Source organism: Bos indicus, chromosome 7, assembly GCF_029378745.1.
Source record: "Bos indicus isolate NIAB-ARS_2022 breed Sahiwal x Tharparkar chromosome 7, NIAB-ARS_B.indTharparkar_mat_pri_1.0, whole genome shotgun sequence".
Taxonomy (NCBI): Eukaryota; Metazoa; Chordata; class Mammalia; order Artiodactyla; family Bovidae; genus Bos; species Bos indicus.
Genome location: NC_091766.1, coordinates 71,791,998 through 71,806,381, shown reverse-complemented (window position 1 = coordinate 71,806,381; position 14,384 = coordinate 71,791,998). Strand labels below are relative to the sequence as shown.

General features: G+C 42.2%; 1 protein-coding gene across 9 annotated transcripts; it reads right to left on the bottom strand.

Moving 5' to 3' along the window:
• Positions 1-1,739: 1,739 nt before the first annotated feature.
• On the bottom strand, positions 1,740-14,299 carry PTTG1 (PTTG1 regulator of sister chromatid separation, securin). 9 transcript variants are annotated; one of them, XM_070793952.1, is made up of 7 exons: positions 14,036-14,299; positions 12,017-12,339; positions 8,806-8,906; positions 7,686-7,870; positions 5,849-5,942; positions 2,621-2,779; positions 1,740-1,900 (listed from the first exon to the last, which is right to left on the bottom strand). In XM_070793952.1, exons 3-7 carry the CDS (start codon positions 8,894-8,896, stop codon positions 1,821-1,823), a joined length of 609 nt encoding a protein of 202 aa, XP_070650053.1. In that variant the 5' UTR covers positions 8,897-8,906; positions 12,017-12,339; positions 14,036-14,299; the 3' UTR covers positions 1,740-1,820. The 9 variants fall into 9 exon arrangements, with proteins under 9 accessions (XP_070650053.1, XP_019820912.2, XP_019820908.2 ...); XM_019965353.2 differs by lacking the exons at positions 12,017-12,339; positions 14,036-14,299 and adding an exon at positions 9,397-9,502 and having other exon boundaries at positions 7,686-7,867; XM_019965349.2 differs by lacking the exons at positions 12,017-12,339; positions 14,036-14,299 and adding an exon at positions 9,397-9,500.
• Between the last annotated feature and the right edge of the window lie 85 nt (positions 14,300-14,384).

The following is a 14,384-nucleotide window of genomic DNA, read 5'->3' as shown; positions in this document are numbered from 1 at the left end:
CCAGAGGCAACCATTAGCAATCTGATATTTTGATTCTGGTATCAGTTATGGACTCAAAATACCAGTTCTATCATTTTCTAGCACTTCATGCCTTCGGCACATGAAGCTTCTAAACTTCAATGTCCTCCTCTGAAAAACAGGATCATGAACATGAAACATAACGCTTATTAAAGACTTAAAAACAATTCCCAACACAGAGTTAGCAACTAAATAGTTTCCTAGGGTAAAGAGTAGATCTCACTACCAGTAAATTATCTGCTGTGGTCTTGAAAGAGCCCAGTTGAAGAGCTCAAGAAGGCAGATTTCTCAAGAGATTTAGAGTCTTTCAAATTCTGATCACTGAATACAGGGTATTAAAGTCATTAGAAACTAGATACAGGGTATTAAGTCATTAGAAACTAGATAGAAACAGCAATAAAGAATTCCTAGCAATAGACACTTAATGAGCTGGAAGTGGCTCTTCTAATTAAGAGGTCTAATAACTGTCACCAGTTAATGGCCACAAAAGCGGAGTAAAGTATACATGGAGAGGTATATGTTTCAGGGAAAACAGTGGCAGCTTTTAAAATAAGCTGTTAAACCAGAGGGTTTTAGGGTAAGTTTTTCAACTTAGACAAACTTCTCATCACATTATAGACTCTCATCTGTTAAACATGTCTACTAGTTTTCACAGTTTTTATTACCAAAATACAAGTTGGTGTGCCCCACGCCCAGTGAGGCCAAACAATACCAAAGCGTTGGAGTATGGTACAGAGAAAGGTTCACTGAGAGCCATGCAAGGAGATGGTTGGCTCATGCCTTAAAATCCCCAAACTCCCCAAAAGCCTTCAGCAAAGCCCTTTTCTAGGAAAGGTGAGGGAGGGGAATGGCTAATTGTTGTGAACTCCTTGTGTCAGATCCTTTGTTCTTGAAGTCAGGTCATGGTCAAGTAAATGTTACATTAAATAAAAGTTATTCTCTGTTCTGACAAGAAAGGACCAGGTCCCAGGTACAACTTCCACCCTCCGAGGTCTGGGGTCTGGCTGAGAGGAGGCAGAGCTTAGTTTGTGGCTCCCTCAGGGCCAGGTCCCGAGACTCTGGTCGTGGCTGAAGGGGCCAGGCACCCAGGACCCAACTGGCCCTCACTCTCCTCAAACTGCCCGTATGGCAGGGGCAGGTCCCAAAACCTGTGACCCAGGCAGACAGCCGCTGCCATTCGGTCACAGAGATATGGATAGGGGAGAGGTTCATCGCCTCCTCAAGGTCTGGGCCGGGCCAGCAGCCAGCCTTGGTGAGGGCTCTGGAGCCCTGCAGGGCACAGACAGCTCCCAGCCGGTTCCCTGGGCCCCTTAGCTCACTCACTGGCCTGAGGGTGGGTGAGTTGGAGGCCTGCAGAGAAAAGGCCAGGATCCTTCTCTTACCTCACTCTCCACCTGACAACCACTTCTGCCACTAACAGTTGCTCATTGACAGTTGGTTGCCTGGGGGATGGGCCCACTGCAGCACCAATCAATGGCTGAGCAGACCACTAACGGTCACTCACTGACAGTTGGTCCCTTGGGGGAGGGGCCCACCACAGTACAAACCAATGGCTGAGCAGGACCACTAATAAGTCTCATGGTCACCATTGCCTGGACAGGGTGCAAGGTTAAGGCAGCAGGCACCAACAGCAACAGCAGGCTAAGGGCTGTGCAGCCTGTAGCCTGCTACATTTTAAGCAAATTCTAAACAATACCAACCACAATATTAGGAACAGTCTGTTAAACAAAGAATTGCTTTATTAATACAAACCATTAATACAACCATTAATACATAGCCAAACTATAAAAGTGCTAAGAAATTTAAATATCTAAGTCACAGCAAACAGGTGGCAATTCAACATCCAGAGTAGACAGAATGCTTGAGGGAGACTGCAACAGATCTAGAAAACAGGAATTTCTTATTCAGTATCTGCAAATCCGCATGTCCGTCCACACCCACATTGGTTTCACTTTAATCATGAACTCAAACTCTTTTTCCCTTTGTCTCATGAATTATACCCCTGCCCCCACCTACATACATCTACATACACCTTTTCACTTATTTCTTAGAAGGTGGCTATGGTCCCAGAATTAACCTTCATTATGAAATAAATCATAGAAGTACCCCAAATTCTCTTAGAGACCCAAGTAACTGCCAACAATTATCACTACTGTAATCTGGCAAATAATGTAAGTTATTCCATCAGATATAATAGAAAACATGCTGATAGTGGCTTTTGACCACCAGTCTGAACCAAGACCTAAAACCTCCTGCTATTGTGTGGGTCTTGATCCTACATGAGCTTTGGATTAACTTGGAACTCTCATTTCAAGCAAGTTTATTTTACATCAACTCTTAATATAAAAAGTTATACACTAAATTTCACCTTGTTTTGCTTGTATGTAAGACTGTCCAGATTCCAGAATGACTTAATTTTACTGGGTATTTGCAACTAAAAAACAGTACCAGTTGAGAATAGTTTTCATTATCCCGAAACCTTATTCCTTCAGTCTGAAGGATAGAAATTACTAGCCTTCTGCACAACCCTATCCTCACAGTAATGGACGTATTATGACACAGGTTGTTTACAGCCCTTCTAGAAGGGCACTTGTTCACTTACTAGACTCCCACAGCAGAGGAGGCATCTTCAGAGGCGAAGGGGGGCCCACGTGTAACAGCTGCTCAAGCTCCCTCTCCTCATCAAGGATCATGAGAGGCACTCCACTCAAGGGGAGGCGGGCGATCTGGTGCTCCTCAGGCAGGTCAAAATTCTCAAAATCTGCCACAGAAAGCACTTTGTCAGGGCAGCAATTCTCAGGGTGGTGAGTGGCACCCTGCCAGTCTGAGACCCTTTCATGGGGCCCAAGAGCTCAAACTATTTTCATAATAGTACTAATACCTTTTCCCACTGTGCTGACATCTGCAATGGTGGTCCAAAAGCAACAGAGGATAAAACTTCTGTGCCTTAGCACAAATCAAGGCAGGATTTCTCACTACCATTCACTGGTATTTAAAAAAAGTGCCTGTTTCACATATCACTTTATCATATGCAGTAAAAAAGTATTAATTTTATGAGCTCTCAACCCTTGAAAACATGTCTTTTTAGTATTTTGTATAAGTTGTGAAATCATATACTGAAGTACCGTGGTGTTTTCCAAGAAAAAAGATATGTGCAATTATTTGATTTGCAAGCTAAACCAGAGGTGTTACTTTTGGACACCATTTACTATAAAAAACTGAAAAACAAACTTTGGTAACTCAGACTTGGATATGTGTTGCACATTTTCTCCAAGCAATGAAAGTCTACCAGTTCAAGAGAAGCAGTATTTGTTGCCAATGATAAAATCCACAGTTTCAAGAGGAATAAAACCCCTAGAATTTCAGAAAACTTATTTGCAATCATTAGCTTGACAGCTCCCTAGTACTGAAGACTTTTCTGATGAGGTCAGTGGTGAGCATTAATGAGTGTGCTTTTGACACGCATAAAGAAATATTTCAACTTGTGGATGAACTACATTTCCCAGCAAACCAGTATTTCTAAATGATCAATGGTGATAAATGCAGGATAAAAGACATTCAAAGTGCAAAACAGACCAATGGATTTAAGTGTCAGAGAATAATACAATGCTTACTGAAATGGTTTCAGATTCTACATTGCAACTATGCATACAGAAGCAGCCACAAGTTGAATTTTAGTGTAATAGCAAAGAAATCTATCTATACTTATCTGAAAAGACTTTAAATGTTTCTCTTTTCCTAACCATGGCTGCAAAAGGCCAGATTTTCTTCATGTACATCAACCAAAAACAGATTCAACAGATGGAATGCACAATCCCATGTGAATTTAGCTGTTTTATGTTAAGCCAGATTAAGCAAATTTTCAAAAACATAAAACCACGCCACTCTTCTTATTAAATTTTGTTTTAAGCTATGTACATTAATGTAATGGGTTAATTGTATTTTAACAAATTAACACTTCTAAGCTTTTCAATTTTAACTTAAAATATAGGATATATAAAACAACACACAAAAGTTCTTTGGGGTCTTCACTAATTTTTAAGAGTGTAAAAATCCTAAAAGAAATTTAAGAAACAGTTTATGTGACTACTTATTTAAACCACTGAATTGTAAAGAAAAACAAACAGACAAAAGACCCCAGAGGAAGTAAGTCTACAACACACAGGGCTAATTACCTTTATCCAGAGAGTTCTTTACACACACAGAGTATAAGAAAGTCACAAAAATCAAGAGAAAACAAAGATACAAACAGAAAATTTAAAAACTATAAATGACGAATAGTCAAATATGCTCAGACACACTCACATACCACAATTTTAAACAACAAAATACCAATTATCTTTCTGATAGTTTTAAAACATCTGCAGTTAGCGAACAAGGGGAAAGCGGGCATCCTCATCCACTGAAGGTGGTTTCAGTAACTTACGCTGCTCTTTTGGAAGCCAGTTTAGCAATATCTCTTTCCCCCAACACAGCTATTGTACATAGTCCTCTTTCCTGGCCAATATGCTTAAAGTGTGAAAGTGTTAGTCGCTCAGTCATGTCTAACTCTTTGCAACCTCCTGGACCGTGGCCTACCAGGCCGTTCATGGAGGAATTCTTCAGGCAAGAATATTGGAGTTGGTTTCCAGGCCTTTCTCCAGGGGATCTTCCCAACCCAGGGATTGAACCCAGGTCGCCTGCATTACAGGCAGACTCTTTACCATTTGAGTTACCTGGGAAGCCCTCAATATGCATAAATCTACCTCATTTTCCTGAATGATAATGATGAGATGCACCACATTTTATCAAAACTTAAAGCTTTGAGACCCAGTAATTCTTGGAGTTTACTCTCTAGGTATACTCACAAACTCTCAACAATAATTCAGAATTGTTTTGTAACATATATAAAAGCCAGAAACAGCCTAGATGTATACTAGTGGAATAATTAAATGCTCTCTGGATCAAAAAGCAAAAAAACCCAGCTCAGGAATCTCAAAGACCCTGTGTGATTTGGCCAACCCCCTCACCAGTGTCATTCTTCACCCTGCTTTTTAGTTTTCCAGAACCACTCCAGTCCTCCTTTCTGCCTCAGGATCTTTCATCTGGTACAGTTCTGGCGCCCAGCCCTACCCCTTCTCCACCCAACTATCTCCTTACATCCTTCAAGCCTCCACTGGAAGTCACTTTCTGAGAAAACACTTCCCTGCTCTTCCAGGCTAGGTTCAGTCCCCCCTAACAAGCCCTGTTTTTCTCCTTGGCTCACACTCAAAGTGAAAGGATTTGTTCAGTGTCTGACTTGCCCTCCAAATCTTGGGCTTCCTCAGGCTGGGGCCTGACTTGTTAACCACTACATCCTAAACCAATAGCGCCTGGCATACAGTCTACTCTCCTCAATGTGAGTACATTAAAGCTTGAAAAAAGCCAATTCTATTATAGAAAATATTTCAGATACATGTAGGAGGTTGAAGAAGTCGAAAAGCACGTGTTCTCACTGGCTATGTGGATTTTTCAGGCTTGCTTTTCATTGTTCAACTTGACATCAAGTCCATTTTCTAAAAGTGCGCTTGCTAGGAAGTCTGTCTGCTAACATTGAACAAGTAATCTCCCCCTGGATGGTTTTAGCTTTTGAGGACAAGAATGTTTTCCCATCTTTGCTCTGATTCCTCTTCTGACTTAAGACGATGCCTTAAAAATAAAACCACAAGTTATCTGTCCAAAGCACCCCAGATTCAGACAGCCTTGTTATAGTTTTAGATCACAAATCATATTCAGAGCCATATCAAGTTACAGTTGAATTGGATCCTAAGAGAAACTGAAAGCTAAAGCATTTGGACAATACCAAGAGTACCTAATGGATTGAAGGGAAAGAATTTTTCTATTTCTGGATAGGTGTCATCCGAGGCAGGAACCGAACTTTTTGCTTTAACAGTCTTCTCAGTAATCTAAAACAAACCCAAGAAAAATCCATTAGTAAGAGTGGAAGCCTTGTCAACTGATTAGTACAAGAGTTTGGAGAGATTCTTCAAGACATGGGATTGCTTCACCACATTTTAAATTTGTTTTCAATTTCTAAGAAACCATAATCCCTCATTCTCAAAATCACACACAAATACAATTCAGCAATCAATTCTAGTATCATGGCTCAAAAGTTAAGGCTGAAATACAAGTATTAGCACAAAAATTAGCATAAATTTATCAAAATGCAGAGCACAGTCTGTTTTCAGTCAGTTAAGTCATGTCCAACTCTTTTGCAATCCCAAGGACTGTGTAGCCCACCAAGCTTCTTTGTCCGTGAGATTTCCCATGCAAAAATAGTGGAGTAGGTTGCCATTTCCTTGTCCAAGGGATCTTCTCCACCCAGAGATCAAAGCTGAGTCCCCTGCATTGCAGGTGTATTCTTTACTACTGAGTCACCAGGGAAGCCCCAGAGTAGAGTTAATTCAGAGCTAATTGACTCAATAGCCCAACCTAACCTAATAGAAGAGAAAATGGGCATAAATCACCCAGAATAGAAACTAATCCTAGAAGCCATTTTTGGCTTTTGGAAATGTGATTTTCCATCAGTGTTACCTAAATTATTGGGTTAATATTAAAAACCAATCTGTGTTCCTCAAATACACAACACTGGGTAAGAGGCAGTCAAAGACAGTCAAGGAATTTAGATGCCCACCGTGGATAATTCTCTAGTCTGGAACTGGTAGGCAGTCCATGATGGTGGTGGGCCAAAATGGAAGCTTGTAGAGTCTTGATTTACTCCTACATCACACGTGCATGCCTAGAGGAAATTACTAGGACAAGGCTTCCCACATTTCAGTTCTGTCACGTTCCCATCATTTTTGCTATATCCTTGCAATACTTGCACTTAGCATTTCTCTTACTCAACTCAGTTTTTTTTAAAAAAAGACATCTTTGTCCTAAAACCACACATAACAGTTTGACATCAAGTATACTAGTTGTTTTTTTCCTAATACACATTAAAACAATTACTGAAATGCAGTGCTAATTCACATGCTGAAGTCGTCTTTCACAGCCAAATCCTCTCAGTCTGGGATGCACTGACCTACAGTTTGTAAACACATGTACAAAGGTCAACATGCTACCAAGTTATAACCTACAAAGCTAGTGCTTGCTCTGAAAGGAGGGGAAGAGGACGGCAGCACCTGAGCTGTTATATTAGCATCATGACCTCTTGCAAAGTACCCTTCCTCACAGTACTCAAAAGCTTCCCTGGTGGCTCAGAGGTTAAAGTGTCTGCCTCCAATGTGGGAGACCTGGGTTCGATCCCTGGGTCGGGAAGATCCCCTGGAGAAGGAAATGGTAACCCAGTCCAGTATTCTTGCCTGGAGAATCCCATGGACAGAGGAAGCCTGGTAGGCTACAGTCCACGGGGTCTCAAAGAATCGGACATGACTGAGCGACTTCACTTTCACTTTTCACAGTACTCAGTAGTCTGTTTTAAGACACTTGTTAAAGACAGGTGAGGCAAAAATATTAACCAGCTGCTCCTGATACATGTGATCTCAAGGTACAGAGAAGTTGATAAACACTGTATGATGATTCTCTTCTGTTAATCTACTTTGCTAGTCTCTATTTCCTTCCATTCACAGAGGAGAGTGTCAGGTAAGATGCCAGTAGTCATTTTAAGAGTTAAAGTGCTGAAGTCTTTAATTATAGCCAACACTTACCTTTTTGGTAGAGAAAGTTGTCTGTTTCTGTTTGAGCGGTCCATTCGTCTTAACTGATTTTTCTGTAGCTCTGTTGACAGTTCCCAAAGCCTTTCTTGCAGTTTTTGGTAAAGCTGGCGGAGCATCAAACATTTTGCCAACATGTGGTGTTGAAACCTGGGATCTCCCATCCAAAGCTTTGACTGCTAAAGAAAAAGTCTTACCGTAAGATCATTCCAGCAGTAAATACCTGTGCAACTTGAAAGCTGACTGTGCCTATAAACTTGGCCTAACTCTCACAGCCAAACTTAACCCCCACTTTTGACAGTGGGATGGTCCTATGCCTAACACCATTTCAGTTCACTACCCTCTTAAATAATCTCTTTAAGATACTGAACATGAGGGCTTCTCTGGTTTCTCAGTAGTAAAGAATCCACCTGCCAATGCAGGAGACAGGGGTTTGATCCCTGATCCAGGAACTCCCACATGCCACAGAGCAACTAAGTCCATGTGCCACAAATATTGAGCCTGTGCTCTGGAGCCACAACTATTGAGCCCACCTGTCTCGACTGCTGAAGTCAGCATCCCCTAGAGCCCATGCTCTGCAACAATACAAGCTCCTGCAATGAGAAGCCTGGGCATCACAAATAAAAAGTATCCCCGACTCATCGCACCTAGAGAAAAGGCCAGGCAGCAATAAAGACCCAGCACAGCCAAAAATAAATAAATAATTTAAAAAAAAAAAAAGATACTGAACATGAAGAGACCAGTAAGTACTCGGCAGTAAGAGTATTGGGTCAACTCGACTCTCACTGGGCTTCCCAGGTGGCGCTCGTGGTAAAGAACCCGCCTGGCAATACAGGAGATTTAAGAGACTCCGGTTCAATCCCTGGGTCAGGAAGATACCCTGGCGAAGGGCATGGCGACCCACTCCAGTATTCTTGCCTGGAGAATTCCATGGACAGCAGAGCCTGGCGGGCTACAGAGTCCATAGGGTCGCAAAAAGTCGGACATGACTGAAGCGACTTAGCACGCACGACTCCAACTGCCCACAAAGTATATTTGGGCCTTCCCCAGCTCCAAGCCACACCCACCACTGATTCACAATACCTGTGTACCTGATAGCCGCCTGTATACTTACAAGGCACAGACCCCAGCTTCAGCCCGTCCTTAGGAGCCACATGGATGCCTGGTTCTCCATTTTCCTTATCAACATAGATCAGAGTAGACATTCTGGATCAACTAGAGGTGTGAAACACTCGTTAAACCTTGGGAGTTAGGGAAGATGAAAGAAGCTAAAGTGTAGCACTGACCCAACTTTCTACCCTAGGGACGTCTACGCAAAAACAGGAGCTAAGAAGAGGTAGAAGCCGGATCTTGAGCCAATAAGCATTTAATCCAGTTCTTAACTCTTGACGCCTGCGTCAGGGTCCCTAAATTCCTGAAGAGTTGGCGGTCTGGGACTAGCACAGGCCCTGGTACTCACTGGAACCAAACTGCGTGGGTCGCGCACGCAGTTCAAGACCGTGGCTCAAGCCGGGTGAGCGCGTCTGACGTTCCAGGAAAGTCCCAGCCCCTAAATCCCAGGCCCCGGCCCCCAGACACCCGGACCCCGGTTCCCAGGCCCCAAACCCCCCGACACACACACACACACACACACAGAGCCTACTCCCGCTTCCTACGCCGCCGGACCGTGCCAGCCCAACCACTCGGTACCGCTCGGTTCACCCACGTTCGGAGTAACAGCCAAACTCTCGCAAGCCCCTTCTCCAACCGACGCGCCAGACTCCGCGTTTAAACCACAACTTACGCCCTTATTGGTTCATCCATCCAGGAGGCAGGACAGGGGCGGGGCGGAGGCTCCAGAAGAACCAATGGTAGGAAACTAAGCTCCCTGGGCTCCGCCCTGAAAGCTTTTCCCGGCAAATTCTTAGTTTGTTCTCCGGGAGGAAAAAAATCAAACCCTCTCACAGCTTGGTCGTGGATGTCTATTAATGGTTGTTTTTTAATCTCCGCCCCCCCCCGCCCCAGAGAGATAGAGGAGAGTAGGTACGGTCTTTAATTCCAAGAAAGTTATTATTAATGTTATACCAATATACAGAGTTGGCTTTTGCGATTTTTTTTTTTTTCCTGAGACACTTTGGCGTCCAAAATGAAAATGAAAGTCGCTCAGTCGTGTCCAACTCTGCGACCCCATGGACAATACAGTCCATGGAATTCTCCAGGCCAGGATACTGGAGGGGATAGCCTTTCCCTTTCCAGGAGATATTCCCAACCCAGGGATCGAACCAATGTCTCCCTCATTTTGAATTGATTCCTTTATCTTGTTTAATATATTTCCATTTACCATAGAAGGGCTTCCCTTGTGGCTCAGCTGGTAAAGAATCTGCCTGCAATGCGAGAGACCTCTGGTCGCAAAGAGTCGAATAGGACTGAGCGACTTTCACTTTACCATAGAAAGGGCCTCCCTTGTGGCTCAGCTGGTAAAGAGTCCACCTGCAATGCAGGACACCTGGGTTCCATCCCTGGGTTGGGAAGATCCCCTGGAGAAGGGAAAAGCTACCCACTCCAATTCTCCAATACTGGAGAATTCCATGGACTATCCATGGGGTTGCAAAGAGTTGGACAGGACTGAGCCACTATCACTTCACTTCATCATAGAAAGGAAAAGGTCACCAACTTTTTAAAGCACAATTTCATTGTACTTTAATTTCATTGCAGGCGGATTCTTTACCAGCTGAGCCACAAGGGAAGCCCAAGTCTTGGGTGTCCAAGACATTTTTAAATGAGAAGATAGTGAACTTCAAAAAGTCAAAGTGAGATGGTGACAGAACTATTTTCCTAAAGTCTTGAAATAATCAACTGTTTTTCCAGAGAGTAGATACACCGGATCAAATTAAAAAGAGGCAGCACGGGAAGAAAGGCATTGTAGTCATCGGGGAAATGACTACATAAGATGGATACGTAACAACTGTATTCCAAATTAGAGGTATAAAAAATACATATATAGTCAATAAATAGTCGGTGGGGGGAAAACCCATATTAGATCTAGAGAATATTAACAGCACAATTAAACATTAAGAAGAAATGAAAGTACAGATAGATAAAATGGCAAGTTTGTGTCATTCTGTTGTGCTTATGATTAAGAATGGAATGATTCTGAAACTAATACAATATTGTAAGGCAATTAGACTTCAATTTTTTTTTAAGTGTACTGATTTTTTCTTAACTGCAAGACTATCATCAGTATTTCAGGATAGGATGGTGTCTCCATTATACAGAATCTGTTGTTCAGTTGCTCAGTCATGTCTGACTCTTTGCAACCCTAGGAACAAAACAATGATCTAATGAGTACACAATTCTGAACTTAAAAATCTATCAATTAATAAGGACTTTGTTTTTGGCTGCGCTGCGCAGCATTCAGTATCTTAGTATCCCAACCAGGGATGGGACCTGTGCCCTTTGCAGTGTAAGAGCAGAGTCTTATCCACTGGACTGCCAGGTACTTACTTTAAACCTTTAACATCTCAACAATATATTCATCAAAGCTGGTGGGGAAGGACAGAAGGGTGAACAAGTGAAAAAGAACAGAGGAATTATAAAGACATACAAAATGAATTCCAATTTCCAAGACGTGGAGAAATTTTGCTTTAAAAAGTTGGTGACCTTTTCCTTTCTATGGTGAAGTGAAGTGAAAGTCACTCAGCCCTGTCTGACTCTTTACAACTCCATGGATAGTCCATGAAATTCTCCAGGCCAGCATACTGGAGTGGGTAGCCTTTCCCTTCTCCAGGGCATCTTCCCAGCCCAGGGATGGAATCCAGGTGTCCTGCATTGCAGGCGGACTCTTTACTAGCTGAGCCACAAGGGAAGCCCTTCAATGGTAAATGGAAATATATTAAACAAGATAAAGGAATCAATTCAAAAGACCAAGGATGATCTGTGCCATCCAAACTCTACTCCCAACAGGTCACCAGATACTTTTTAACTTAACAGGTAAGTTGGGAGGGAGGAGTTAAGCCTACATTACTCTTTCACAAAAGCCTTAGCACTACACCTGGCATAGATATGGTTCAAAATACATACCAGTTCATTGTCCCTTCTTCCCTGGCATTTCAGGGCCAAAACATTGAATGACTCATTCAATAAATATTTATTAAATGTTAGTCACTGTGCTAGACATCAAGAAGAGGGAGAAAAAAGAGGGGATCTTTTTTGCCCTTTCCATATCCTCTTTTATCCCTAGTTTATTAGTTCAGTTCAGTCACTCCTCAGTCGTGTCCGACTCTTTACAACCCCATGGACTACAGCAGGCCAGGTTTCCCTGTCCATCACCAACTCCCAGAACTTACTCAAACTCATGTCCATTGAGTCGGTGATGCCATCCAACCATCTCTGTTGAACACTTCTCCTCCTGCCTTCAATGTTTTCCAGCATCAGGATCTTTTCCAGTGAGTCAGTTCTTCGAATCAGGTGGCCAAATACTGGAGCTTCAGCTTCAGCATTAGTCTTTCCAATGAATATTCAGGACTGATTTCCTTTAGGATTGACTGGTTTGATCTCCTTGCTGTCCAAGGGACTCTCACGAGTCTTGTCCAACACCACAGTTCAAAAGCATCAGTTCTTCAGCACTCAGCTTTCTTTATGGTCGAACTCTCACATCCATACATGACTCCTGAAAAAACGATAGCTTTGACTAGACCTTTGTAACCCTCCCATTATTTCCTCTCTGTATCTCCTTCTAAGTGCCTCAGCTCTGAATTACATCATTAGCACACAAAAATACTCATATTGAAACCAAGTCTGCACAACACCTAGAAAAAATTCAATCAAGTAAATCTGAAGATCTAATTGGTTTTATTAAATGACTCAAGAATCAGACAGCCTCCCACCTAGAAATAAGAAGGGTGCTCCAAGGGGTTGTACAAACTAAGAAGTTTTTAGAGGAAAAAGGGTGGGGCATGGGAGCTATTAGTAAAATAAAAGAAAGGATTATTTATAGGCCAGGACCTCTTTGGAGGGGAGAAAGGAAGAACAGCAAGGTTTTCACAGCTAATTGCCTCTTCTTCCACTGAGAGACAGGGTAGGGGTGAGGGGATAACGGAAAGGTGCCACGTGCCAGATTACTTCTTCAGTACTGACCAGGAAATTCCCAACTGGTTGACTGGATTACATTTCCGGTGATTGTATTTTGAAGTTGTGATTAGGTTAGTTATCAAATATAAGTTTTGTATAAAGGGTTTTAGCACAAGTAAAGCCATTTTGGGCCTGTGGCTTTTCTCTTTAACAGCACCTACAGCTTCCAAGTGGGAATTCTTTATTTCCTGAGATTTTTGGAAGCAAAGTTTCTATCTCCCTAGGCCAAGTCTCCCCTCCTACGATAGGAAGCACTGTTTCCCAAGGTAACTGTAAAATGCCACAACCAACTCTTTTGTTTTCTTACTAATGATGCCCCAAATTCACTTTGCTATACCCTGGACTGTTACTGGTGATATCCAAATTGCTAAACTACCCTCACTTCACAACTGCACCAAGATCCTAATTGTTCCCAGTTTATCAAACAGCCATCCCGTCCAGAACTGATCCCTGCTTTCTCAGATGCTCCTCAGAATCCTCCAGGGGGAATCTGAACCTTACAAAAAGTTCTTCCCTCTTGTCCAGCACATTCCATAATTCCACTGGGAGATGTGTTCCCTGACTTGTGCCTGGTAGTTTTAACTAAACAGATCTTAACACTTTCGAACAAATTTCAGAAATTGTATTAAGGAGATAAAAATTAAGTGTGAGTGATTCATAGATTACTCACTTTCAGACTATTTTCTGACAATTTCCATTCCTTCATCTTTTGCCCTGTAAAATCAAATATTTACATTGCTATGCTCTATGCACTAAAAATTCTTAGTAAGAGTATGATGAGATTCTCTTAGAGGCAAAGATGTCATTTTGATATCTGAAAGGAACACACATTGTTTTGAAAAATAAAACATTACCAGAACAGATAAGATTTAAGGAGGGGGGGGGCAGGGGAACTGTACTCCAAAATTATTATTTTCCAGTATTTTATTACATATTATTCTTTAAAGCAAGGTGGAGATATCTATGACATTGTCTTTCCACAATGAAAAAAGTTTTACAGTATTTTTTCCCTAATGGTAAAATACAGTATCAACATCAGGGGCGAGGTGTTACAATTGCTGAATTGCCCTATGTCTTCAAAGCAGTATTTTTTTCCTAATGGTAAAATACAGTATCAACACCAGGGGCGAGGTGTTACAATTGCTGAATTGCCCTATGTCTTCAAAGCACCTAGTACACCCTTCATAGAGGCTTTCTAGAACTGTAAATTACTTAAATAATTCAGTGTTACTCACTCTATATGATGTAAATTCGAAGAGAGGAAGACAATTTTGTGTTTACTTTGTCCCCAGCGTGTTACACTACCTGGCTACTAATTAATAGTGATTTTAACTGTTTTAACTTCACGCACTTCGTAGCGCTCCAGCGATGCTTACGCTATTGTCTGTTCTCCGTATGAAATTTGTTTTGTTTTGCTTTACGTCGTAATATTCGTCTACTCTAAAAGAGATGAAAACTAAGGAGCAGAAAAACAGCTGCTTAAACCTAACCCATTCAACTGACCTGCCGTAGAGCTATAGGAACAGCTCGAGATCTCGCGAGACCAGTTTTGCTTGGCCCCGCCCCCCCCGCTCCGCCGAGGCC